Source organism: Prinia subflava, chromosome 6 (assembly GCF_021018805.1).
Source record: "Prinia subflava isolate CZ2003 ecotype Zambia chromosome 6, Cam_Psub_1.2, whole genome shotgun sequence".
NCBI classification, from domain to species: Eukaryota; Metazoa; Chordata; class Aves; order Passeriformes; family Cisticolidae; genus Prinia; species Prinia subflava.
Window position 1 is genome coordinate 23555680 of NC_086252.1, and position 23241 is coordinate 23578920.

Consider the following 23241-nt stretch of genomic DNA (forward strand, 5'->3'; position numbering starts at 1 on the left):
CAGGAGAGAGGAGGATCTCCATCCTTGGGAATGTGGGGAATGCATGTTCTCCCCTGCTCTTTGCTCTCCAAAGTCTTACCTGTTAATGAGTGAGCCTTGAGCAACAAGGGCTCAACCAGGTCACTGACACAGCCACCTCTGCCTCATGACAAAAACATGAGCATCCCTTGACTGTGTGCCCTTGGGATACTCTCCAGCCAAGTAGGGAGCTTTTGTCCCTGGCATTCTTGTCCAGTGGCAGGATTCAGTACTCTCCTAGGAGAATGGGGGATATAATAGACCCCCATTAGAGACCAGGCTGGACCAGGAGGGCAGCAGATGCTATGTTGGGGAGAAACAAGCATGAGCAGGGCATACTGCTCATGCTGTAGGGTGAGCATGAGGTGGAGGATGCTGCTGGTGGGAATAGTCTAAGCACGTGGAGAAAGAGGTGTCAAGGCTGTGGCTTATCCTGTCCATGCCTACAGAGGCAGTGATGGGACCCAGGCTGTGGGTAGTTGGCACTGTAATTGTGTCTGATGGCCTGCTTGTGGGCTGGCTGCCTGTCACCTGGCCCTTATGGTGACAAACTAGGGTAATAACACTTGCATTCCTGGCCACAAGGGCAGGGTTACTCACCAACTCAAGTTAATGGCTAACCCTGGGGCAGCTCCTTCAGAAGGTGGAAGTTCAGCTGTGTGAAGATTTGCAAGGAGCTCTTGGGTGGTGGGCAGGCTCCCACCCTCTGCACTGAAAATTGGGAGCAGTGTGGGGAAGGCAGCAGCATGAATGGGGGCCATGGCAGAGCACCTGGAGCTGGGAACCGCATGCTCACATCTCAGAAGATATGCTCCTGGATGGTGAGCTGCTGCTTAGCTCTTCAGGTAAGAGGAGACCATGGTGAGCAGCGAGAGAGATGAGATGATGAGAGGGCTGGGATCCTCTCAGATTGCAGAGCAGGGGCTGCATCCTGCCAGGCAAAGGGTGGGTAGAGCTCTGGTCAGTGTGTGCTGGGAGGGGAGTGGGCAGTAGTGAGTGCTGCCCAGGTGGTGTCAGTGGTCATCCTCTCAGGGGGACTGGGCATGGAGAGCTGCAGCTCTGCGTGCTGCAAGGAGTTGTGACTGCTCCATCTCTTCCCTGCACAGCACCTGGCTGTGCAGAGCTCCTTGCTCTGCATCTTCCACCTTCTCCTGCTGCCCACCCTGCCCCAGGAGCCACCTCATGCCCAGACCAGCAAGCTGCTGGCACGAAGCCTCTTTGCCTGCGGCATCTCCACAGTGCTGCAGACCACCCTGGGGAGCCGGTGAGCAAGGGAGATGAAGGGGGAGCAGCTGTCACCAGGAGGAGGGTGATGCTATGGCAGAGCACATCTGTCTCCTCCTAGGATGTGGGAAGATGAGCTTTGCTGGAAGTGGGAAGGGGCACAAGGAAAACCTCTTTCTGCTGCATCTCTGCACAGTTGTCACAGATGTCCTCTCCCTCTCACACATACCTCTAGAAAAACTGCTGTGCTTTTCCTCTAGCTCCTCACTAGAGGAGCTTTGCTCCAACATCATACACAGCTCCTTCAGACCATCTGATGCCTGTGCTTACGCACACAGGCTGGTTGTAGGATTCAGCAAAACCTCTGACCTCTGCATCCCTTCCATGTGCTGTCACTAGGGATGTACTAGGGCTCATGTAGAATGTAGGGTAACCTTCTGCCACTTTGGGGTTCTTATCTGCTTCCCTTCCCACCCCTATTCCTCAGCAGCCTGGGCTTTTGGAGCAGCCCTGTTCCCTTCCCTGTCCTTCCTTCCTACTATGCCATTGTTGTCCCCCTCCTCAGGTTGCCACTGATTCAAATCCCATCCTTTGAGTACTTGGTCCCTGCCATGGTGCTGAGCTCCCACCTGTCCCTCAATGCCAGGACAGACAGGAATGGTAAGCACAGCCCTGGAGCATGTGTCCCTTGGGGCCTGGACGTGCTGGTGCCAGCGGAATGGCAATGATGAGGTGCCTGGTAGGTGCAGTAGGCATGAGGGGTAGCAAGGGGTCCTGCTTGCTGGCCCTTCTGGTGATGGTGCACAGCACCCTACTCCTGAGTGCACTTCCAATATATCTGGTCACTTCCCCAGGGCCAGGGCTTATGGGGACGGGATGCTGGACTTCCCCTTCTGCATTCAGCAGCCCCCTTACTGCATTCTCTTGGACACAGCTCCAGGAGCCCAGGATCCATGTGTATCAGACCCTTCCAAAATTTCCTTCCAGGTACAGCCATGGCCAGTACATGCCTTGTACCTCATTGCAGAGACACAGGCAGCTGGGCTGACTCACTGCAAGAGGTGAGTGCTCCTGTGCTGGAATGAGGGTCCCTGTCCCGCTCCATCAGCTTTCCTCTTGTCACCCAAATCCCTGTACCCGCAGTCTCTTTTCCTGGAATTTGCCATGAAGAGAGGTATGAAGGCAACGGGGATCATGATGTATGTCCATGTATATGTTTCTCTGTGCTTGGGGTGAGCAGAGCATGTGAAAGAAGCGCGTGTTCCCAGCTGCTGGGACAGTGGGAACGTGGTCAAGGGCAGATGTTGGACAGCTTTCCATGCATCCTGCTCCACAGGCCCATCCTTTCCTCTTTCAGGTCTCTGGAGCAGTGCTGATCTCTGGGATGATTCAGCTGCTGCTGGGCGTGTCTGGCATGTGCGGGTGGGCAGCGCGGCATTGCGGGCCCATGGTCCTGGCCCCCAGCCTCTCCATCATTGGGCTGTCCGCATACAAGGAAGCTGCTTTCTTCTGCTCCACTAACTGGGGTGTAGCACTGCTGTATGTGAGCCCAGGGACTGTACTGGTGGGCGGTGCCTGGGGCTTTTTTTCACCAGCGAAACAGGGATGGGGCAACCCCGCAGTGCACGGTGCACATTTGGGGCCCCATCACAGACTGTGATGCTGTGTGGTGACCTCTGCTCGCTCTCCTAGGCTCATGCTCCTTGCTGTCACCTTCTCCCAACACCTGCGATCCTGCCGCCTGCCCTTCTGTGCCTGGCCCCATGCTTGGGAGAGCTACACAGAGTATTCAGTTCCCACCCTGCGCACATTCTCGGTACTGTGGTTTGTCTGCTGTCTTCACTGTCACCAGGCTTCTCTGTCCAAGCCTGGCTCTTTGGTGGGTGGTTAGGTAAGACACGGAGCACAGGCAGAGATGAAAAGCTCTGGTGCAGCTCCCAGAACATGGATGCTTCTGGGGAAGGGCTGGGCACCGAGGGTGTTGGAGCAGAACAGCTTCCTGCAGGGATGCTTCCTGCAGGGGTAAGGGGAGATGTGGCATGGCTCCTTGGGAGATGTGACAAGACAAAGATGGGGTGCTGGCCTGCTGAGGGGTCCCCTTTTGCCCTGCAGGTACTGCTCCCATTTGCTGGTGTCTGCATTGTCTGTGCCATCCTCAGCTACTTCCACATTCCCTGGCAATCACTGGATGTGACCATGGCACAGTTGTCCTGGGCCAACAGCACCTTCAATGCCCCTTGGATCCACATCCCCTATGCAGGTGAGGGGCAGCAGGGCTGAGTGCAGCCATCCATGTTTGGACAGGACTTCTATCCTTTGTCCCTTTTCCCTCCACTGCAGGAGAGTGGAGGTGGCCGCTGCTCACCCCCCGGGCGCTGGCAGTGGGCATCGCCATGGCCATCAGCTGCAGCATGAACTCTGTGGGCTGCTACGTGCTGTGTGGGAGGCTGCTGCAAGCCCCCCGGATACCCCCTCATGCCTGTAACCGGGGGCTTTGCATGGAAGGGCTGGGCAGCCTCCTGGCAGGACTGCTGGGCACCCCAGGGGGCACAGCCTCCAGCATTGCAAACACCTGTGCCACTGGCCTCACGCAGGTATGCCAAAGTAGGGGGAAATGGGTTGGCAAGGGCTGGGGAGGCAGCTGAGCAGGTGTGCGGGGACTTGAAATGGCCAGGCTGTAACCGAGGCAGCGCTGGGAAAGGCAGGTGTGTGTATCAGAACGGGGTGGGAGACAGAGCAGGGGTGATGCTACCCATCCTCGCTTTCCCACTTTTCTTTCTGCCAGGCTGGCTCTCGCCTCTCAGTGCAAATAAGTGCCCTGGTGTGCATGGTGCTGGGCATGTCCCCGAGGCTGGCGGGGCTCCTCACCCACATCCCACTGGCAGTTCATGGTGGGTACCCTGTCCTGCCCCTTGCTGCGGCACCTGCAGCCTGCCTGGCACTGCCTGACTCCTGCCCCTCGCAGGAGGGGTGCTTTGTGTAACCTACGCTGTGGCTGTGGGCACGGGGATCTCCTACTTCCAGTACACAGACATTGACTCAGGGAGGAACATCTTCATTGTTGGCTTTGCCATGTTCATGGCACTGTTGGTACCACGGTGGTTCAGCACGGCTCTGGCTCCCCTGGCCACAGGTATGAGGGACATTCCCGAGGCGAGGCAAAGCCTTGAGTTCCATGGCATGGTGACCACACATCTCCAGTGTTCCGGAAGGCTGGGTTGGTTCATGGTAGCAGGCAGCTACCTCTCCAATCCCTGATTCTGCCATGGCTGCTTGTACCTCTTTCTCCTGGCCAGGCTGGGACCTCCTGGCTGATTCTGGCACTGTCCCTGCAGGCTGGTTGCCACTGGACCTCCTCTTCCTCTCCCTGCTTATGGCCCCTGTCTTCTTAACTGGTTTCTTGTCATTTTTTCTGGAGAACACGGTCTCAGGTGAGGGGCTACTCTAGTTGCTCTGCATATGGATATGTGAGGACTGGATATGTCTATGGGGAAAACCACCAACTCTGCTTCCAGGCAGTCCTACTGAGGGTGCTGGGGCTGGTGTGGGCTAGGAGGATGCACCTAGGAGGAAGGGGCTCCATTTCACTGCCTACCTCCCTGCTTGCAGGAACACTGGAGGAACGAGGGCTGCTTTGTGAACAGCCATGGAAAGCCAGCGCTGGTGACCGTCACCTCCATGGAGAGAGAGGGGAAGACAGCCAAGCATATAGGCTCCCCACTGGGCTACGGAGGCTGCTGCCATCTTCCTGCAAAGCCTTTCCATGCTGCTTCCTCTGCCCGAGGAGTGAGGAAGAGGAGGAGGGCAGCTGTGCCACCGAGGAGGAGACTGCTGCCCCGGGGGAAGGCACACACCTGCTCCCCAAACTCAGCTCTGGAGAGCTGCAGCCAGCAAGAAGGCCAAGCCAGACAGACATGCCTGCATGGCACACTGTGGCCTGACCCTGTCACCTGGGGGCTCATGTGACAACAGGGCTGTGCCCTCAAGGCAGCTTGTGAGCCACTTTGCTCCTCATTTCTGAAGTCCTTGAGGAACCTGAGTTTCCACCCTTCTAACACAAACCTAATTTCCCTGCTTGAGAGTGAGAAATAAAAACTTTCAACCAAGTTTGCCTTTTCTAGAGGTGTTCTTTCCAGATAGGATTTACCTCGGGAATCCCCTGTTGCCCTGAGGACTGTGATTGGAGGGCAGGGCCACCTGGTGCCACTGCAGCTGAGGATATGGGTACCTCTAAAATCTACCATCACCCTGTGGAGATGACATGGGGAGGGTTCAGTGCTTTGGCCAGCCCCAAAGGACTGTCATTGGCTATGCTCACCTGCTGGCACTGTGCTCAGGAACGACTGGCTATCCACCTCCTCCCTGCTGTGTCCCAGTTGTGCCTATGGCCCCTCAATGCCCATGGCACCAGGTATATACCAATGCTCTGGCACTTCAGGATGCTCCAGGCTGGGGGTGCACCTCAGCTCAGTTTTCCAAATAATGAACACCCTTTCACCTACAGGCGGATAGTCCCACTAGTGCTCACCATATAAACACCCCTTAGGCATTGGTCTTGTGACTACACGAGCCACTAGTGGATTTCCCTGGAGAAGAACATCTCCTTCCACCTGATCCCAAGGTGAAACGACCAAAGGTGGATACAGCGTGGGAGGGATGAGGTGGCAGTGTGGGTACAGGTCCCTAGGGGTGAGCTCTCTTTCCCCAGCTCTCTGTGAGCCCCACAGCTGTACACAGCAGTGTAATGCATAGCTCATCCTCATCCAACCAGCACCCCCACCTGACCCTAAATTTCAGCTTTGCCCAAAGTTCAACTGGGACCTGCACACCAAACCTGATCATGCAACCTAGTTTGTTCTGCACTACAGAGTCCTTGCCTACTCCCCTGCTCCCTGATAGCCTGTCAGGATGTGAACCCTGTGCGACGACCACAATCCCCTGGCACTTTCTGGGAGATGGCTGCAGGCTGAGAAGAGGGGTGAGTGGAGGGATGTGTGCAAAGAGTGTAAATGGGAGACTCAGGGGCAGCGCATTAGGAGCAGTTTGTGGGCCAAGCTTGGGTGGCCTCAATGCATGGTATGCTGGTGGGGGATCACAGTCAGAATGGGTGATGAGGTTTGGAAATCAGTGCCTAGGGTAAGGGTGGGCCTCAGTGTGGAGGGAACTCGCAGATGTGTGATGTGCCAAGCTGGCACAATGCTGCTCTGTGCTGCCTTACGAGCCCAGCGCCCAGGCAGTAGGACAGAGACACCTGCAGCCCCAGCTATGCAGGGCTCACTGATGTGCAGCAGCTGAGTCCCCGCACACCCTGGGAGAGCAGCGGTGCGGGTGCTGTGCCTGCCCCGGCACCTGGGGCTGAGGAATAAACCTGGGGCCAAGGAACAGGAGGAGCTCCTCGCTGCCGCTGCCTCTCCGCCTGTCCTGGGCCCTGCACCCAGCTGGGCACTTGTGCCAGGACATTTCGTAGCAGGCGCAAGCGCAGAATAAAGTCCTAAGGCATTTCGGTCCCCATCAGCATCTTGGCCGTGGCACGCCTTTGCGGCAGCCGCGGACGCTCTAGAGGGACACGCCGCCTCGGTTCGCCGCCCTTAGGAGCAGGCAAACACCGGCGTGTCCTGGGGGCTCTGCGGAAGGCATGGCAGCTCCCGGAGCGCAGGGAACCGCTCATCCCGGCGTGCCCCGGCGCCGCACGCCGCGGAAGAGAGCAGCATGCCGGGAGCCGTAGTCTGCCCTCGCCTCCGGCCCGGCGCCGCTCGCCGCCCGCAAGCCCGTGCCTCTGAACCCTCCGGCCGCCTCTCCTCCTGCCCTCGGGTAATGCTGCGGATCCGCAGAGCCCCGGGCCTGCGGGCACCCCGCGGCCGCTGGGTCCCCAGTGTTTAGGGAGGCGTGGAGCCCGTGCTGGGGAGGAGCGGGGAGCAGCGGCGGGCTGCCGGCGCTCTGCCGGTGTCACTGCAGCGGGGACGGGCTCGCGGGGAGCGCAGGGATGGGGTGTCCCACCGCAGGACGGTGCAGCACCCCGCCACCCGCCCGGTGCCGGCGGGGCGGCCTAAATGTTAATGTGGGCGCGGACGTCTTGCCGTGTTAACAAGCACCGGGTAACCCGGGGAGGCAGCAGTTCCACTGCCGTGCGCCTCCAGGGTGCTTATGGTGAGCTGCGGCAGGAGCTGCCCTGCAGAAAGCTCCCCAAACACACGCTCCAGCTCTGCTGCTTGCATGTGTGACCAGAGCTGGCTGAGTATCCTCATTTCCATGCTGTCAGGTGGGACTGCATCATAAACAGGCCAGCCAGAACTGACGGTCCCTGTGAGGCCATCCCAGGGTCCGGGTCTTCCTGGGTGGGGGTTGAGGCAGAGACCTGATTGCTCTCTTGCAGATGGAGGGCTCTGAGGAACTGGAAAATAGCCTCCTGACTCAGCCCTGGGCTTCTGTTCGCTTTGGCGAGTCCGCTTTTCTTGCCAAAGTGTGCTTCAGGGATACTGGCTATATTCTGCTGATCTCTGACCTCAGCAGTGTGTGGTACGAGAGTGCAGACGCCGAGGCTGTGGGACAAAGGTCCAAGGTGAGTGTCTGAAAAGGTCAGAGGCCTCCTTTTCTCCTCCCAGCAGCTGACATACCAGCATAAATGCTTGGTGAGACAATGGCCATTTGGTCTCTCTGGGCTTGGGTGCAAATGCCCAACCTGGGAAGTCCCCGTATGGCTCTGCCCAAGCCCTGTCACCCCACTTGGCCAAACACTCTTCTCCTGGGAGAGTGGGTCACACTGTTTAGTATGCCTGGGGCAGCCAGTTGGGTCTGCATACAGAGGCTGGCACAGTCTCTTCACTTGTGGGCTGGATGGGCAGCTGGTTTCCCCAGGGTCAGTGTACTAAAGAGGAGCTTGAAACAAGACTGCCTTCTACTCATGATAGAGGGATTCTGTTCACATTCATAGTTAGTCTCTCATGTCAGCTTGGCCCCCAAAAATACATGGAGCTGTGCCTCATATCCTCAGCCCATGTGCCCAGGCCCTCATGTGCCACTGGAGTGGCATGTCCCTGTGTCACATAATGCTGAGTGGCTGGTGGCAGGAGGGATGGGCAGATGGCTGCAGCCATCCCCCAGCTCTGGCAGGTTGTCCTGCTGTTGGCTCTCAGCCAGGCTATGGTGCTTGTGGTGGTATGCAGAGCAGATGTGCTAGTGCAGACCATTGCACCCTGCCCATCCTGGACTGGCAGAATAGGGGAGTCTTCCTAGCATGGCTGGCTTGGGAGAATCAGTGAGGAATGTCATGTCAGAGAGCTGGAAACCAAGGCCCAGGATGGGCTGTGGAACATGCAGTAGTTTGACTCCTTTGGTGCTGGGATTTCTGCTGTTTTTTCCTCAGTGCTGTGCTGTGCCCCTTAACCTTGCCTTTTCCCAGGAGCTGAACAGACGGCTGACGGTTCACGTGTCCTCCTTCCTGAACCACTTGTGCAACCTGATGTGCCCCTTGCTGGCAGGGCAGCCGGGTGCCACCACCGCCTTCTCCTGCCACCACTCTGCCAGTGGCCTCAGGCTGCACGTGAAAAGCGAGCTGTCAGGACTGCCCTTCTACTGGGACTTCCACTGCTGCCCTGCTCCCTTGGAGATGGTGAGTGAAGCTGCAGGGAATTCAGGGAAGGGAGTGGCCAAAATTAAGGATTATCTCCTTACGCTTAGAGGCTTTTGAGTCTTGAGCCATGCTGGTGACTGTAGGTTGCCTGACTCTGCTTTCTGCCTCTCCCAAGACTTACTGTCCCCATTTCTTCCCATTGTGGCTTTGCTTTGTGCTATGCAGTGACACAGGAATGGCCCAGCACATGCTGCTGCCGGGGCATGAGTGAAATGTCCTCATGAGAGCCCATCTGGAGTTCTGCATCCAAACATGGGGTGCTTGGCACAAGATAAACATTGATGTGTTAGAGGGGGTCCAAAGGAGAGCCATAAAGTTGATAAGAGGCCTGGAGCTTGTCTGCTACAAAGGCAGGTTGCGAGAGATGGGATTGTTTGGCATGGAGAAGAGAAGGTTCCTGAAGAGACCTCATTGCAGCCTTCCAGTACTTGAAGAGGGCTTATTAAAAAGAGGAAGAACAGCTTTTTACATGGGCAGATAGTGATAGGACGATGTTTTTTAACTAAAAGAGGAGACCTTTAGATTAGGTGCTAGAAAAAATTCTTCATTATGAGGGTGATGAGGCACTGGAATATAGGTTGCCCAGAGAAGTTGTAGATTCCATTCCTAAAAGTTGTTGTTCTATTCCTAAAAGTGTTCAAGGCCAGGCTGGATGGGGCTTTGAGCAACCTATCTAGTGAGTTATATTGAAAGTCCCTTCCAAACCAAACCTTTCTATAATTCTATGTCTATGTGAGGTGATGCCCTGCCAGCACCCTGTAGAGCAGAGTGATGCTGTTCCTTTTAGGAGCAAGCCATGAGGCGGGGCATAGGGCGGCGGGTACCCCCAGATGACCCGCAGGTGGTCTGTCATGACGGGCGGAATTACAGCAGAGCCTCCCGCCTTTTACGGGTTTGCTCTTTCGCGGGATGTTGCCCGGCATGCTGCGATTCCAGAGGCAGCCCCTCGGCCGGGGCTCCCCGCGGGGCCCTGCGTCCCTGCGCGCACAAGAGGGCGCCCGGCGCCCGCGAACCGCCAGGCGGAGCGCGGCCCCGGGCCGGCCCTGCGGCTCCGCTGCCGGCGGGAGGCAGCGCCCGCGGCCCCACAGCCCCACGGCCCCACGGCCCCACAGCCCCGCTCCGCCGGGTGCCGCTGCTTCCTCTGCCCCGAGCGGCTGTACTCGGGCACAGCGCGGGGAGAGCCGGGCTCCCCAGCTGCTGCGGGGGCTGTTCTCACCGTCAAGGTTGAAGTGGGGAGCATCAAATCGGGGTCATGGCTTGGCTTACCCCGGGAGCTCTCCTCGGGCAAGACGCACAGAGGCTGAGCTGAGGAGGTGCAGCGCCCCTATTCCTAGCTGGATATCTGTAATACACCACGAAGGTGGGAAGCAGTTGAGGTCCTGAGTGTGGCTGATGTGGATGCAGCAATGGTGACCAACTCTGCCCCAGCCAGGGGCTTGAGGAGGGCATAGAGCCTACCTGGCTTGGCCCATCCCACCTCTGCTGCAGGAGGTGTACTCCAAGTGCTCCAGTGGGTGATGGCCATCACTTCTGGGCTGATATCTGGGGATGAGCAAAGCACAGAGGCCACTGTGGGCTTGCCATAGGAGTGCGAATGCTTCAGGAAGTGTTGGGGTTGCTGTCCTCTCACCCATAGGCTCAGCCTGGCCCCAGAAACAAGGGGCACAATAGGTTGGGGGAACTCAAATACTCTTCCAGAGACTGAAGGATATGATAGGAGAGAGGCTGCTTCATGTGCCTGTTGGGCCAGAGTGGCCCAGCTGGGCTCCGAGACAGAGGACATGCCCAGGACTCTGTGTGAGGTTTGTGTGGGTGTAAGCTTAGAGAGTATACTAGTGGGCTGCAGTGGGGAGTATGTTCAAGTCCTGCATGTTGGGATCTCTTTTGCTTTTAATCTTATCTCCCTGGGAGTGTCTCTCCTGTTCATCAGGCCACAGTTTGACACCTTGGGTTTTTCTAGTTTTTCACCCAGCCATGCCTGTTTCCTGCATAGGAACATGCCATGAGGTGTGCAGAGCCATGGGCAGGGTCTGGGTAGCACATGGGGTCTCTCTGTTTCCTGTTGCACTCCAGGTAGTGGGTGCAGCATTGCCTATCCCTGCACTCTGTTTCCATCAGACTCTCCCACCTAAGCTCTCCCCTGCTACAGCTCCCAGCTGTGAAAGGATGGGGCTGGGATGGAGGGTTGTGTCCCACAGCATCTGGCCTGCCTTCTCCCAGCCCATCCTTTGACCATTTCCTACTGGATATGGCTGAGATGAGGGGTATTTTGTGGAGCCCTGCGTGACCTGAGCTGCACCTCTTGCTAGGACCTTGCTGGCTGCCCTGCTTTGACCACTCTGCCTTGACAGCTCTGTGTGCCTCCCTAGGCCTGGACCTTTCCTAGAGTGTCCCTCCTCCATTGTAGGTGTTCCGTCACCTCGTGCGGCCCCTGATTCAGATGAACCTGGCGCTGCAGTGGCAGGTGGAGGAGCTGATTTCCCTGCTGCTCCAGAAGGATGCTGAGATTGAAGATTACAGGGAGAGCGGGGCCACTCTCAGCAGAGGTGAGGAGGGATGCCGGGGGCAGGGAGCGAGTTTCCTGCTTAGCGCTGTGCTGGCGTGCTTTGCTCCCTCTGGCTATTACCCAGCCAGGCTTGTGTTTCATGTTTAGCTGAGCCAACAGCATAACAGTAGCCAGTAGGCTGGGAGCAGCCTCTGGGGAGAGCTGGGGGAGGAACAGTCCTTGACCGACGGCTGTGGAAGTTGAGAAGTCGCCAAGGGACTCTCCAGTACTCTGAGAGCACCTGGCTGTTCCCCAGGAGCCAGTGGGGATGCCAGCAAGGGCTGGCCCTGCAGTGGTGTCAGGCTCCCTTCCCGAGTGCAGTAACTCACTGAGTGCTTGGAGAGCAACCAGGGGCTCCCGGCTCTCCCAAACGTGGGAAGTGCAGCCGTGCTCCAGCACCCAGCCCACTTTGCCATCAGGATGATGGGCACACAGCAGCCCCCTTGGGTAGGACATGGGTCAGGACCTGCTGGGGGAGCCACTTCGGGGGGTAGTTTGTTTCCCACCTATGCAGGATGGCTGGGTGCTGGTTTTGGGGTCATCCCTTGCTACTGCCATGCTTTGTCCTGCTGCCACAGGTGATACCTGCACTTCTTTGTGAACCTTGTGCCCTGAGCATGCAGGGACTAGTAGGGGTCAGCCCAGGCTTGTGTATCATGTCCAGGAAGATACTGATGCCCTGACTCTGTCCCATGACTGGTGCCCCACTACAGGAGCCTGGATCTGCCCTGTAGGAAGCTGCACTTCCCTCTATCCTGCTGCATGTGATCTCTGCAGGGCTTGGAGCAGTCTGGGCAACCTGTCTTGGGTGCAGGGACTGATGCTGGTGAGCAGGTGGCCTCTCTTGTCCCTTACTTGGTTCAGGGCAGAAAGCTGGGAGGAAAGCTCCCAGACAGCTGGGAGCTTTGCACCCTAGTGGCTGAGCAAATCCAGCCAGCTGTTTCTCCAGACTACATTTTAGCAACAATGTGGAAAACTAGTGCTTTGGACAAGGTGCAGAGCAGAATAAAACCAGGGTTTGTCTCTGTCCTGCAAGAGGAGGACACAAGCTGGCTCACACCTTCAGATGAGCAGCTGGACAAGCAGTGCCCTGTCCCACAGACTCTTGTCTTACAGCTTGTTCCAGCTGTAAGATCTGGGAATGGTGTTGAGCATGTCCTGCCAGCGTTCCCTGCTCCTCAATGTGAAAGTGCTGGGACAAGTGTGGATGGATTATTGGCTCTGCCTGGCTGCTGTGTGTGTCAGCAGGCTCAACCATGTTTTTCCAACTTTCTTGTGGTCCTTGCACCTTCTGCTAACCAGGTGGTGTGTCCCTAGCCCAAGAGGCCTGCTGGTGTTTCCTGCTGATTCTGGGAAGAGTGTACTGGAGCTTTTCCCCAGCAGCATCCTCACCCCATGGTCAGGGAAAGGGGAAGCTGGGGTGGGGAGTGTGGCCAAACCTGCCCAGGTTGATCCCTCTCTACCTTGCAGACCGCCTGCGGACAAAGCCCTTCCGGGAGGAGACGTTTCAGCAGAACTTCATGGCTGAGGTAAGGAGTGGTGCAATCCTCTCTCCTTTGCCAAAGGGGTGTTTGGGAGCTGTAATCAGCAGCTGCAGTGTGAGGTGTCCCTGGCTGGATAGGAGCACTGATGGGGATAGGTAGGCTTGCCTAAAGAGGGGTCATGTCCTCCAGCTCTCCCGTGGTGCTATTTGTGTCGTTGCACCTCATCTCTAGGGCTAACAGAGCTGGGAACATGCCGGACATGGCCAGATGGGAACTACCTGGTTTTTGGGAGCTGCCAGAGGTGCGAGCCAGGCTGCCTGCTCCACAGGAGTGTGCCATCACTGGGGCACATTCACCTGCCTCCCACACTTGCTCTGGACCTAAACATTGCTGCTGATGGCAGGCAGGGATCAGGTGAATGAGGAGAAGCCATCTCCTTTTAGTTCACCTGTTGTTTTTGGAGGTGACTTTGCAGAGACACGTTGTGGGGACAAGAGCTTTTCAGCATGTTGTCCATGCTCTGCCTATCACTGTCCCTTGGCATGCTCAGCTCTAAGATCAGGCATGTGCTTTGGAGAAACTGGGACTGGAAGGAGAGAGTCATTAATTCTTTCACATTACTGGAAATCATCACAGAGGCACTAAAATGCTTCAGACTGATGTGTCAAGGTCAGAAATGCTTGATGCCCATTGATGCACAAGGACTCAGGATGTTTCTGTGTGTTCCTGTGCTCGCTGTGAAGGCACAGGAGTGGGGGGCAGTGGTACCTGCTGGGGACCAGGGAGTCAGCCAGGGTGCCAGTGGTATCGCATGGGCTTTGGGAGGATGTTGCTTTATGAGATGAGCTGATGTTCTTGTGCAGCCAATAATAGATGATCTGCAGAGTTTCTAAAAATTAGAGATGATCTTTCTTTTATATGCGAGGCATTTCATCCAGTGCAGGCAACTTTTGTTTCCCCTGGATTATGAAGGATAGAGATGAATTCACTGCTGGACTGCAACTTGAAGGTTGCCTAGGGACCAGTGATCATGACCAGATTACATTCACCCTGGGGACAGAAAGGACATTCCTAAGCAGTAATTTATATCCTTTGTGCCTTGAAAGAGCTAATTTCCCAAAGCAGGAGGAAAATTATGAGTGAAATCAGCTCAGAGGAAACATTTAGATAGAAAAATGTGAATGAAAATGGTGAGCTCTTTCAGAAGAATTTCAGAAGCCACAAAAAGCCACAATTCCACAATCAAGAAAGAGGGCAGCGCTGGCCCAGAGCCCGTTCTGGTTCAGCGGCAAAGTGAAGGCAGCAATTAGAAATAAAAGAGCAGTTTATAACGAATGGGAGAGAGGGAGTAGATAGCAATCAATATAAATTAGAAATTATGAAGTGTAGAAAATGGGTAACAGAAGCTAAAGACATCAGAGAAGAATCATGGCGATGAACAGAAGGAAAGGCTTTTATTTGGTGTAGTAGGAGAAAACCCCAAGCTCTCAGCAACAGGATAAGCTTATTAGCAGACAGAGGTGATAAAATGATTTATACTGGACCAGACATGGCAGAAGCAGTAGGTAAATATTTTGGTGCTGTTGCTGGAATAAGATGTGCCAGGGTAGGGGGATAATGAAGTGTCTTTGCAGAAGAGTCATCTGAACAACATCTGCTAAAGATGAACATCAAGCTTGAAATTCAGAGTCCTTTAAGAGCTGGTAGAGTGTGGGGCACGGGGTGCAGAAAGGGCAGGAAGGGAGTGAGGCAGCCCTGCACAGAGCCTGGCAAAAGCAGCTGGTGTAGAGCACATCTGGCAGAGGCTGAAAAGATGGGATGGCAGCTGGTGCTGTGTGACCTGAGAACAGTCCAGGAGCAGTGTCTTGGGGCCAGATAGGGAATGGAAGGCTCTGGGAGATGCTGCCCCTCTGCATCCTCTGGTAGCCAGGTCTGAACTGGCCGCATGGGAGAGGCTGGTGGAAGGATGCAGTGGTGTGTTTGGTCTGCTGAGAGGGTGTCTGTCCTCTCTGCATTCATCCCATTCTTTATAACCCAGCTGATGATGCCATCCTGCAGCAATGAGCTGTGAGATGCAAACAGCTGCTGCCTTTGATTTGAATGTGGCACCCCGAAGTTCCTCCTGATGCCTCCTAGGTGTTGTGTTAGTGAGAAACACTAAACATGGCTTTTCAGCTCTTCACCACCAAAACTGGCTCTTCACCCCAGTCTCTCCTCTCATCTTGCAGTAGAAAGGTGGTCTGGATGACCTCATTGTCTCTGTGCAGTTATTTCACAGCCTCCAGGCAATTTAATACTCCATCTGTCAGCTCCTAAAAGGAGCAGCATAAGGAGCTGGGGTCCCTCAGGACATGGTGTGGGGAGCTGGGAATGCTGCGAGCAACTCCCATGTCTAGGTTTTCCAAAAGATGCTGGACAATCAGCACAGAGTCACAGGAAGGAACTGAGGGCTGGGGAGAGAGCCCGGCATTGAGGGACTTGGAAGGGAAGAGCTCTGTCTAGCTTATCAGGGAGAAAATTGAGAGGCGCCTTGATTACAGTCTGTGTGGGTCTTGACAAGGAGAAAATGCTGGTTAGGGAAGGGCTCTCTTTAATCTTGCAGAGGGCAGTGGAGCACAAGCCAGGCACTGGGAGATAGAGCCAGGGAATTTCAAGTTAGAATGGAGGCGCTTGGGTTTGCTCCCACCAGTGATTGGGGCACGCTCCCAAGGGCAGTGGTTGATCCTCCATCTCTTAATGTCTCCAAAAGTGGGCTAGGAGCCTGCCTGGAAGAAAACCAAAGTGCTGGGTTTGGTCTTGGGATGTGCGTGGTTGAACATCAGTGGACAAGAGGTCAAGAAGAGAGATCTGTTGGTCCTTCCAGTATCTTCATCTGTGAAATGGGGCTACAGGTTGTGCACATTTGGTTGTGGTAAGCACCTCTTGGCTGGAAAGGGGTTGTGATGATGTGGTACAGGGCTGGATGTGGGCAAGTGCTCCACAGCTTTGCTTACTTGCCAGATATTTGCTGTATCCCGCATGGAGAGGAAAGGACCTGTCAGTCCCCCAGAGCAGAGCTGCAGAGTCTCTCAGCTTAGACATGCCCTTTATCTGGGCTTGTGTGCACTTGGCTGTCCAGGGCATTTTAACTAACCATGGGGAGTTTTTCAGCAAAGCCCTGGTAATATTTATACATTTAGGAAATGATGCTTTCACACACACAGTTTTTGGCAAGGGTTCACTGCTGAGCAGCTGCCTGGGCTTAAGCAGAGCTGGAAGGAGAGCAGTGGCTGTGCACAAGCCGAGGCAAAGCTGGTGGCTTTTATTGGCAAGCCCAGGGGTTCACACCATGAGGGGAAGGAGCAGGCGGCTGCAGAGGGCTCAGTGCTTTGGGACTTCCCCAGCACCATTCCCAGCGGTGTATGACCCAGCAGGTTGGGGATATTTTGTCCCCAGGTGCCCCTCTGGGTTACCGAAATGACCCCACAGGGCAGGGTGGGGTGTCCATGCATGGCTTTTGAGCCCAGCTTGGCTATGGTCTGCATTTCATGACACAGCTTATGCCAGAGCCTGCAGTCTGATGTAGAAGGAGAAGGGTGAGCAGGTTCCTGCAGCGCCATGCCCCCTGCTCTGAGGAGGGCAGGGACAGGTACATCGAGGACAAGCTCACGGATACCATCAGTGCAAATATAGCCCCCACGCCCCAGGATGCTCTGCCCTGTGTATTTTTATCTGCTGTGGCTGGCGCGCAGGGGTGGCTGCTCCGCACCTCCGCAAGCGGAGCGCGGGACCTCGGCAAACAGGACGCGGCGGGTTCACGGCTCGACCCCGCGGCCCGGCGAGGAGGAGGAGGATGTACCATCAAAACAAGCAACGCTGCAGAGGAAGATAAACAAACAGGCAGCTTCCAGTGCGGCCCCAGCCGAGGGCGAGTGGGAGCCCCGGGGCTGGGGCTGGCGGTGGTGCCGGCAGCGGTGCTGGCTGACGTCAGGGCGCCCGGGGGTCAGCATCCCTCTTATTGTTTCCCACCGGGGCTGGGAGCAGGGCCAGGCACCCGTCCCCCTCCCGTGTGGGGACACAGGCCAGCGGGGCAGGTGGAGGATGGCCAGAGCACGCTCTGGAGCCACAGGCCATTGCCACCATGGGGTCCAGCCGGGTACCTGGCTGCTCACTGCCTGCCTCCAGCACCCTGCCTCTCCTTTTTAACAGGAACTAAAAATAAGCCCTGGGTAGCGGAGTGGCCACAGTCTGGCCAAGGACGAAGGCGGTGGTGGCCTGCATATTTTGCAGGGTGGGGACGGCATCCCTCAAACCCACGCCAGCTTAGTGCAGTGGAGAGGAAGCAGCCCTTTAGCTCCTTTAGACGAGGGATATTTTTAATTAGCGCAAGGTAGCTGCGGCTTTGCAGCTGCGACTTGGCCAGAGCAGGGCTGGCAACGTGCGTGTGACATGGGCTGCTTGCACACAGGGTGCACGGCTCAGGGAGAACACACTGTGGGTGCTCAGCTGGGCTGGGGCCCCTTGGTGTGGTGCTGGGGAAGGAGCTGGTGGCCACAGTGCTGTTGCTAACAGGGCTGAGCAGTGCAAAATTGTCACAGCCCTGAGCAGGTTGGCTCAGGGCAGAGGTAGCAGCATGGGGCTGGCTTGTGCGGCAACTTGGATGAGCAGAACAAGCTCTTGTGTGCTGCCAAGCATTTGTGCTGTGAGCCCCATGGGTGGTGGTGTCTTTTTCTGGAGTGGGGCCACCTGGGCCATCCTTGCTTCAATTCTGAACACACTTTGTTCACATCATCCCATCACTGCCCTGGGGTCTGAGTCCCACACTGGAAATGCAGTAGGCCACTGAGTGGGACACACACTTCCCTGCACACGTGTGCTCAAGGAGCTGCACACTGCTGCAAGCAGGAATGGAGCGAGGGCTGCTTGCACTCAGTGTGAGCACATGTCCCAGAGCAGGAGTGTGAGAACGAGACTAGGAGTGTGCATGCCAGCACTGATGGGAACAAGGGGCAGAGTGCCATGTCTGCTGGCTGAAGAGGACACAAGACAGGGGTTAGCACTTAGTGCCCACAGTGGTGCACCTGGAGAAAGGCACTGGTGGTCATCACAGTGTAGGTGCTGACCACCACCCGGGCACCAGCCCCCTGCGGTGTTTGCCACAGAGGTGCATGGTGGTCGGTGCTGTGGTGTTATTTGTTTATTTGCTGAAGCCCCATCAGGTGAGGGGCACCCAGCCAGGATGCTCTTTTGGGGCTGCCACTGGCAGCCACAGGCTGCTTGCACAAGCAGTGAGTCAGTGGAGATACATGCTGCTAAAACCAGGCTTGCCAGGGGCACCCCAAAGCAGCAGTCTGCCTGAAAGTGCCCAGACCACGGGCAAGCAGTGAGTCCCTGGCTGCTGGACCAGGGCTAGGCTGGCTGTGATTGCTCCAGCCCTTGCTTCTGCCAGGGATGTGGATGCTGTCCCAGGAGCCCTGAGGGGATGTTCTTTCTGGGGATGTGGGGGTTTCATAGCCCAACCCCCTGTGACTGTAGCTGTGCCACTGTGGAGAGTGGGTGGCACCTGGACCAGGTACAGGCAGCTGTCTGCTTGGTCCCAGCCCACTTCAGCCCAGCATCACCCGCTGGTTTGTTTGGGGATGGAGGGATGGACAAGCACCATCACAGCCACCCTCCCTGGGGTGCTGCACAGCCCTTGTCTGGTATATGTGGTCTGGCATAAGCAGGGAACCCTCCTTTGCAGTTGGTGTGTTCCTCATCCTCTGCATGCCGTGCCATGCCCATACCATGCAAAGCTGTGCTGCTCTCTGCTGTCATGAGCCAGTTTGTGCCATGTGCTGCAGGCAGGAAGAGAGGTGTCACAGACCTTCTGGCAGAAGGGGCCAGACCCTGCTCCTGTGGGAGAGGCCCCAGCCTATGCATGGGCGCTGGCTGTGCAATGCTGCTGGGGAACAGCTCAGCTCGGGGGATGATTGATCTCGTGTCAGCAGGCGGTGGTTTGAGCCAGTGCCAGGCCTCAGCTCAAATGGGAGCATTGAAGGGGGAAAGCCCCTTCCCCCTCCTGAAAGCAGAGCAGCAATCCCCCTGCCACCACCCCCAGCTCTGCTTCCACATCTTGGCCATTATTGGCCCTGTGGCTGCAGGCAGTGTCCAGCCCTGGGGAGTGCTCAAGGGGCAGCAGGGAGTTCCGAGGTGTTATGGTCCCAGCCCCACCAGGCTGGGCTCTGTGGCTGTGTTAGAGGAGGGAAAAGGGGGCATGCAGAGATGGTTGGCAGGAGAGAAGGTGTGGAGCATGGTCTGCCCCTCAACACTGTGCCTTGCAGCCACCAGGCCCAGCTCAGAATGTGGCAGCAGCTCCTGGAAACAAAGGACGTTTTGGGGAGGAAATTGATAGACTTTGATGAAGCACTAAAGGCACTTCTCTGTGTCAGCAAGGGATGTGGCAGCATCTCTGTCCCCAGCTGATGAGGTTTGGACTAGGGTGTTGCCATCCCCACTGTCTCCAAGGGCAGTGGAGCAGTGCTGCCTGCACCCCTGGTGCTGTCCTCTGCAGCTCCCAGCACCCCTTGTGTGCTTGAAATGGGCTGTCAGGTTTTTTCACTATTTCCCTGTTTGTCCTGAGCCCTTCACTAGCTTCCTCCACACCCGCAGCTGCATCCCTTCTCCAGTGGCATCCACTGGCAGCTTTTATTGGTGTTTCTGACAACTGATCCCTCCCTGTCCCATGGGCCAAAGCTTCTGTAGCCTCTTCCAGTTGTGCCAGCCCATGCAGAGGTGACACTGAACAGCTGAGACATCTGGGCAGACAGCAGCACCTGGGAATGGGCTGCTCTGCACACCAGGGAATACAGCCATTGGATTCCTGAGTCTGCCTGCTCCCGCTCTGCTCGGACCTTTGCACTCTGTGTATCTGTGTAAGGAAACAGGGCCATTCATGTATTTCTCTCTCTATTTATACCTCTCCCTTTCCGTATTTAGTGTGTGAGCAGGCAGAGGGGGCAGCAAATGCCGGGGCCACTGATGTTCTTGGCTCCAGCACCGGCTGGAATTTCGTCCTGGAATGTATCCTGAACCGCTCTGAAAACACGAATAAATCTCTGTGTGTTGTGTGCATGTGTGTACACAAATACATAGACAACGTATAGACATGGAGTCATATAGAGCATTTGTGAGCTTTGCTATTTAAAGGAAGGAGTAGTTAGAGGGTTCTCAGCGAGGCAAACACCTCTGGATCAAAGGGATGCAGGGTGCTCTGCTAGTGACCAGGCATCTTAGAAGATAGCTGGCACTTGCTTTGTCCTCTCCAGGGACATGAAGCCACCCTGTTGGTGACATGCCCAAAGTGGCACGCCCTTCAAGCACCAAGCAGTCCTCTGATCCCATGGTGCCTACATTTGATTGAGATCTCTTCTTCCTGTCCTCCACTGCTTCTCAGTGAGAGCCCCAGGGAACCAGCTCTGTGCTGCTAACCCAGGGTGCAGAGCCTGATGTGGAGCTGGATGATGTAAGGCAAGCATATCAACCCCTCTGTGGCATGGGGTGGTCCAGGGCTCCCAGAGCATCAGGGGTTATCTCCTGAACATCAACTAGTGCTCACAGCTCTTGGGAAGAGATCACGGAAAGGAGGAAATAAATTCTGGGTAACAGGTCTCAAGTAGGTGCTGAGCTGGGCATCTCCTTGGGATGCTGCAGCATCTGGTGCTCATGGCTGTCTGGAAATGACAGTGGAAAAAAGAAAATAGAAATTTGGTATCAAATCCCAAACAGGATGCTTGGCCATGCCAGGAGGGCAATTCTTCAGGAGGTGATGCACTTGCCTTACTGTGGATCCTGAATGAGGCCCTGGTGGGAGCACCACTGGGTCTCCCAGAACCTTTTGGCCAGGAAACAGGCACGCTTTTTTTAGTCCTGCTCAGGGTCACGGTGGCTTCTTGTCTTCTGGATGCTGAAAAACCTGATATCTTGAGCTGAAAATGCCCACGTTTGGTCTCTGGCCAAAGGCGATATGTTTGTGGGTGGGGGAAATTGGAGCAAATTCCTGCTGTGAGTCCTGCACGTGTGCGCGGGCGTGCGGATAGGGGAAATATAGTTTTCCTTTCGAAAAAAAAGCCCTGCTTATTTTTATACAGAGCTCCAGAAGGGCTGAAGGTGGAAACTTTGTCTGTCAGCAGCTTTCACAGGGGAGCGGGTCCCTGCCTGAGTTTGGGGGGAAACCACAGCTGGGTGTTAATGGGACTGTTAATGAATTAATGTTGGCTGCTGGGGGCCAGCGGGGAACCTGGCTCAGTGCAGCCTGAGCACATGGAGCCCTGCCTGCACATGGGCTCTGGCACAGCTGCAGAAAGCCCTAGCTCTGGGAGCCATGCACTTGGGGAGGTGTGAGTCTCTCCTAGTCATGTCTCACTCTCTGGGTTGTGGAAACACTTGGAAAAGTGGCCGCATTGCCAGGAGGGAGAGGGTCCTACACCCAGGAGTAAGGAAACAGCTGGGGTGGGTGTGCTACCTGTCCACTATGGGCATCTGGTGCCTGAGCTGGTGATGCCATTTAAGGGTGGGTCTATTCAGCTGCTGAAACTAAACCTTTAAAGCAATTTAAAGTGAAGTGAAATGCCTCCAGGTTTATTTATGGGTTGGAAACCTGTGTTGCTCAGTCAGTGCACTGCCTGCAGCAGCACTGGTGTCTGCACAACACTGCCTATTTGCAGCCCTTCTTGGTGTTATTTCTCTTTCTCCCCAAAATGTGGAGGAGCACTCAGGTGAATGCAATGAGCACAGCCATGCCCCATGCAGTGGACTTAGCAGTACCTTTTCAGATTTTTCACAGCTGGATTGCTGGGAACAGCTCTAGAGGACAAGGAGGAGGTCGTGCTAACATGCTCACCTGATGCCAAAATGGTAGGGTGAGGTGAGGTTGAGAAAGAGCACTGTATCCTGCTTGGACTGGAAATAAGAGGGAAAATGCAGAGACAATCTGGGAAAAAAAGATTAAATTCTTTTCTGTAGCCCTCTCCTGCAGTGTCCTTCAGGCTTTATGAATGAGATCTCAGCCTGTGAGATCTGGGCAACCCTGTGGCATCTCCTGGGATTTCTCCCTCTGGTATCAGACACCTGGTGAACCAAGAAGAAAGATTTGCCATCCTGAGAGGCAGATGACTGTGCAGAGAAAAGGATGACAATGCCAAAGAAAGGATAGCCATGCTGAGGAAGGAAAGGTTACGCCAAGGAAGGGATAGCTATACTGGAGAAGTGAAGACCATACTGAAGTAGGAATGACCACACCCAGCATGGGACTGTGGATGGACTGGTTCTGCAGCAGAAGATGCTGTTATGGATGGAGAGAGACAGAGACAGAGCCTCCTTCTTGGCTGAGAGGAAGGCTGAAATAGCCTGAGCCCTTGGGGACTCTGCTTGCTCCCCAGGGATACTGTGCTTGATGCAGAGACTGCTTGGTCAGATTCTCAGTAAGGAAACTCTGGGCATTTGGACCCAGTACCTTTCCTGGGACCTTGTGCTGGTTCTTCTGAATCCATCTCCAAGTGTGTAGCCAGCATGTGCTATCCAGTGCCAAACCAAACCAGTGGGACTCAGGGCCTGGAGAGGGCAGCGGCTGGGCCCCTCTGAGGACTGCTCTTTACAAGGGTGGGCTTTACACAACTTCCTCCCCAGCACTGGAGAAGAGAAGAAGATCCTTCAGAGGATCCCAGATTCCAGCTTGGAGGGACTCTGAGGCGCCTCTGTGCCTGGCTGCCCGCTCTTGCAGTCCAGCTCTGGCTCCACAGGGCCTAGAGCCCTTCCCAAGCCTATCTCAGACAGACGGATATCCCAAAACCCACTGGTCCCAGGGGCTCCCACTCTGGGTCCCTCTGGCTGAATGAGGTGGTGTGCGTGTGCCCAGACTGTCCCCTCCTGTGACTGTACCGTACACACAGCTAAATATACGTCCGTGCAGATACAGGAACTCAGAGGGGCTGAGTGATGCTCCTTCTCTATACCTCTTTTCATGGGGAGAGCTAATGAGATTCATGTCATTAAAGGGCTGATGTTTTGTGGGATGGGAACCTTTTAAACGGGATGTGTCCTGGCTTAGTCATGGCAAATATTTACAAAAAAAAAAAAGAAAAAAAAGAGAAAGAGAAAAAAAAAAAAAAGGACATACAGTATAAAATTAGAGTTCTGAAAATAGTATTTAGACCAAGTGAGAGAGAGGAACCTAAAACAGAAAATACAGCCCAGTCTGTTCAGGAGTCAGGGGAAGAGAGAGTGGGGAGGCGGGGGAAAGCCAGAGATAAAACGAGAGAAACCTCGGCAGTAAAAACAGCATCTTGGTAAATAGACTATTAAAAAAATTCTGACCCGCTTTA

The 23241-nt window shown here is 55.5% G+C and overlaps 2 protein-coding genes across 2 annotated transcripts in view; both read left to right on the forward strand.

Annotated features, from left to right (window-relative positions):
* Positions 1-653: 653 nt before the first annotated feature.
* Positions 654-5308, forward strand: SLC23A3 (solute carrier family 23 member 3). Its single transcript, XM_063400715.1, has 12 exons — positions 654-863; positions 1125-1282; positions 1808-1902; positions 2230-2303; positions 2600-2781; positions 2935-3058; positions 3355-3502; positions 3583-3836; positions 4028-4133; positions 4208-4375; positions 4578-4673; positions 4852-5308. Exons 1-12 carry the CDS (start codon positions 765-767, stop codon positions 5181-5183), a joined length of 1836 nt encoding a protein of 611 aa, XP_063256785.1. The 5' UTR covers positions 654-764; the 3' UTR covers positions 5184-5308.
* A 1408-nt stretch (positions 5309-6716) lies between these two features.
* The window catches only part of NHEJ1 (non-homologous end joining factor 1), a 46229-nt gene continuing 29704 nt past the window's right edge, over positions 6717-23241 (forward strand). The window contains 5 exon segments of the mRNA XM_063400718.1: positions 6717-7053; positions 7616-7801; positions 8642-8851; positions 11280-11418; positions 12888-12946. Of these exon segments, the coding sequence (XP_063256788.1) occupies positions 6952-7053; positions 7616-7801; positions 8642-8851; positions 11280-11418; positions 12888-12946 (696 nt within the window). The 5' untranslated portion in view covers positions 6717-6951.

What these genes read in the sequence shown, in the direction of transcription:
- SLC23A3 (XM_063400715.1), top strand. Translation starts at nt 765, where the DNA reads ATGAATGGGGGCCATGGCAGAGCACCTGGAGCTGGGAACCGCATGCTC. An exon ending in AACTGGGGTGTAGCACTGCT is followed by an intron (nt 2,782 to 2,934) that starts GTATGTGAGCCC and finishes TCGCTCTCCTAG; the next exon opens with GCTCATGCTCCTTGCTGTCA. An exon ending in TCTGGAGAACACGGTCTCAG is followed by an intron (nt 4,674 to 4,851) that starts GTGAGGGGCTAC and finishes CCCTGCTTGCAG; the next exon opens with GAACACTGGAGGAACGAGGG.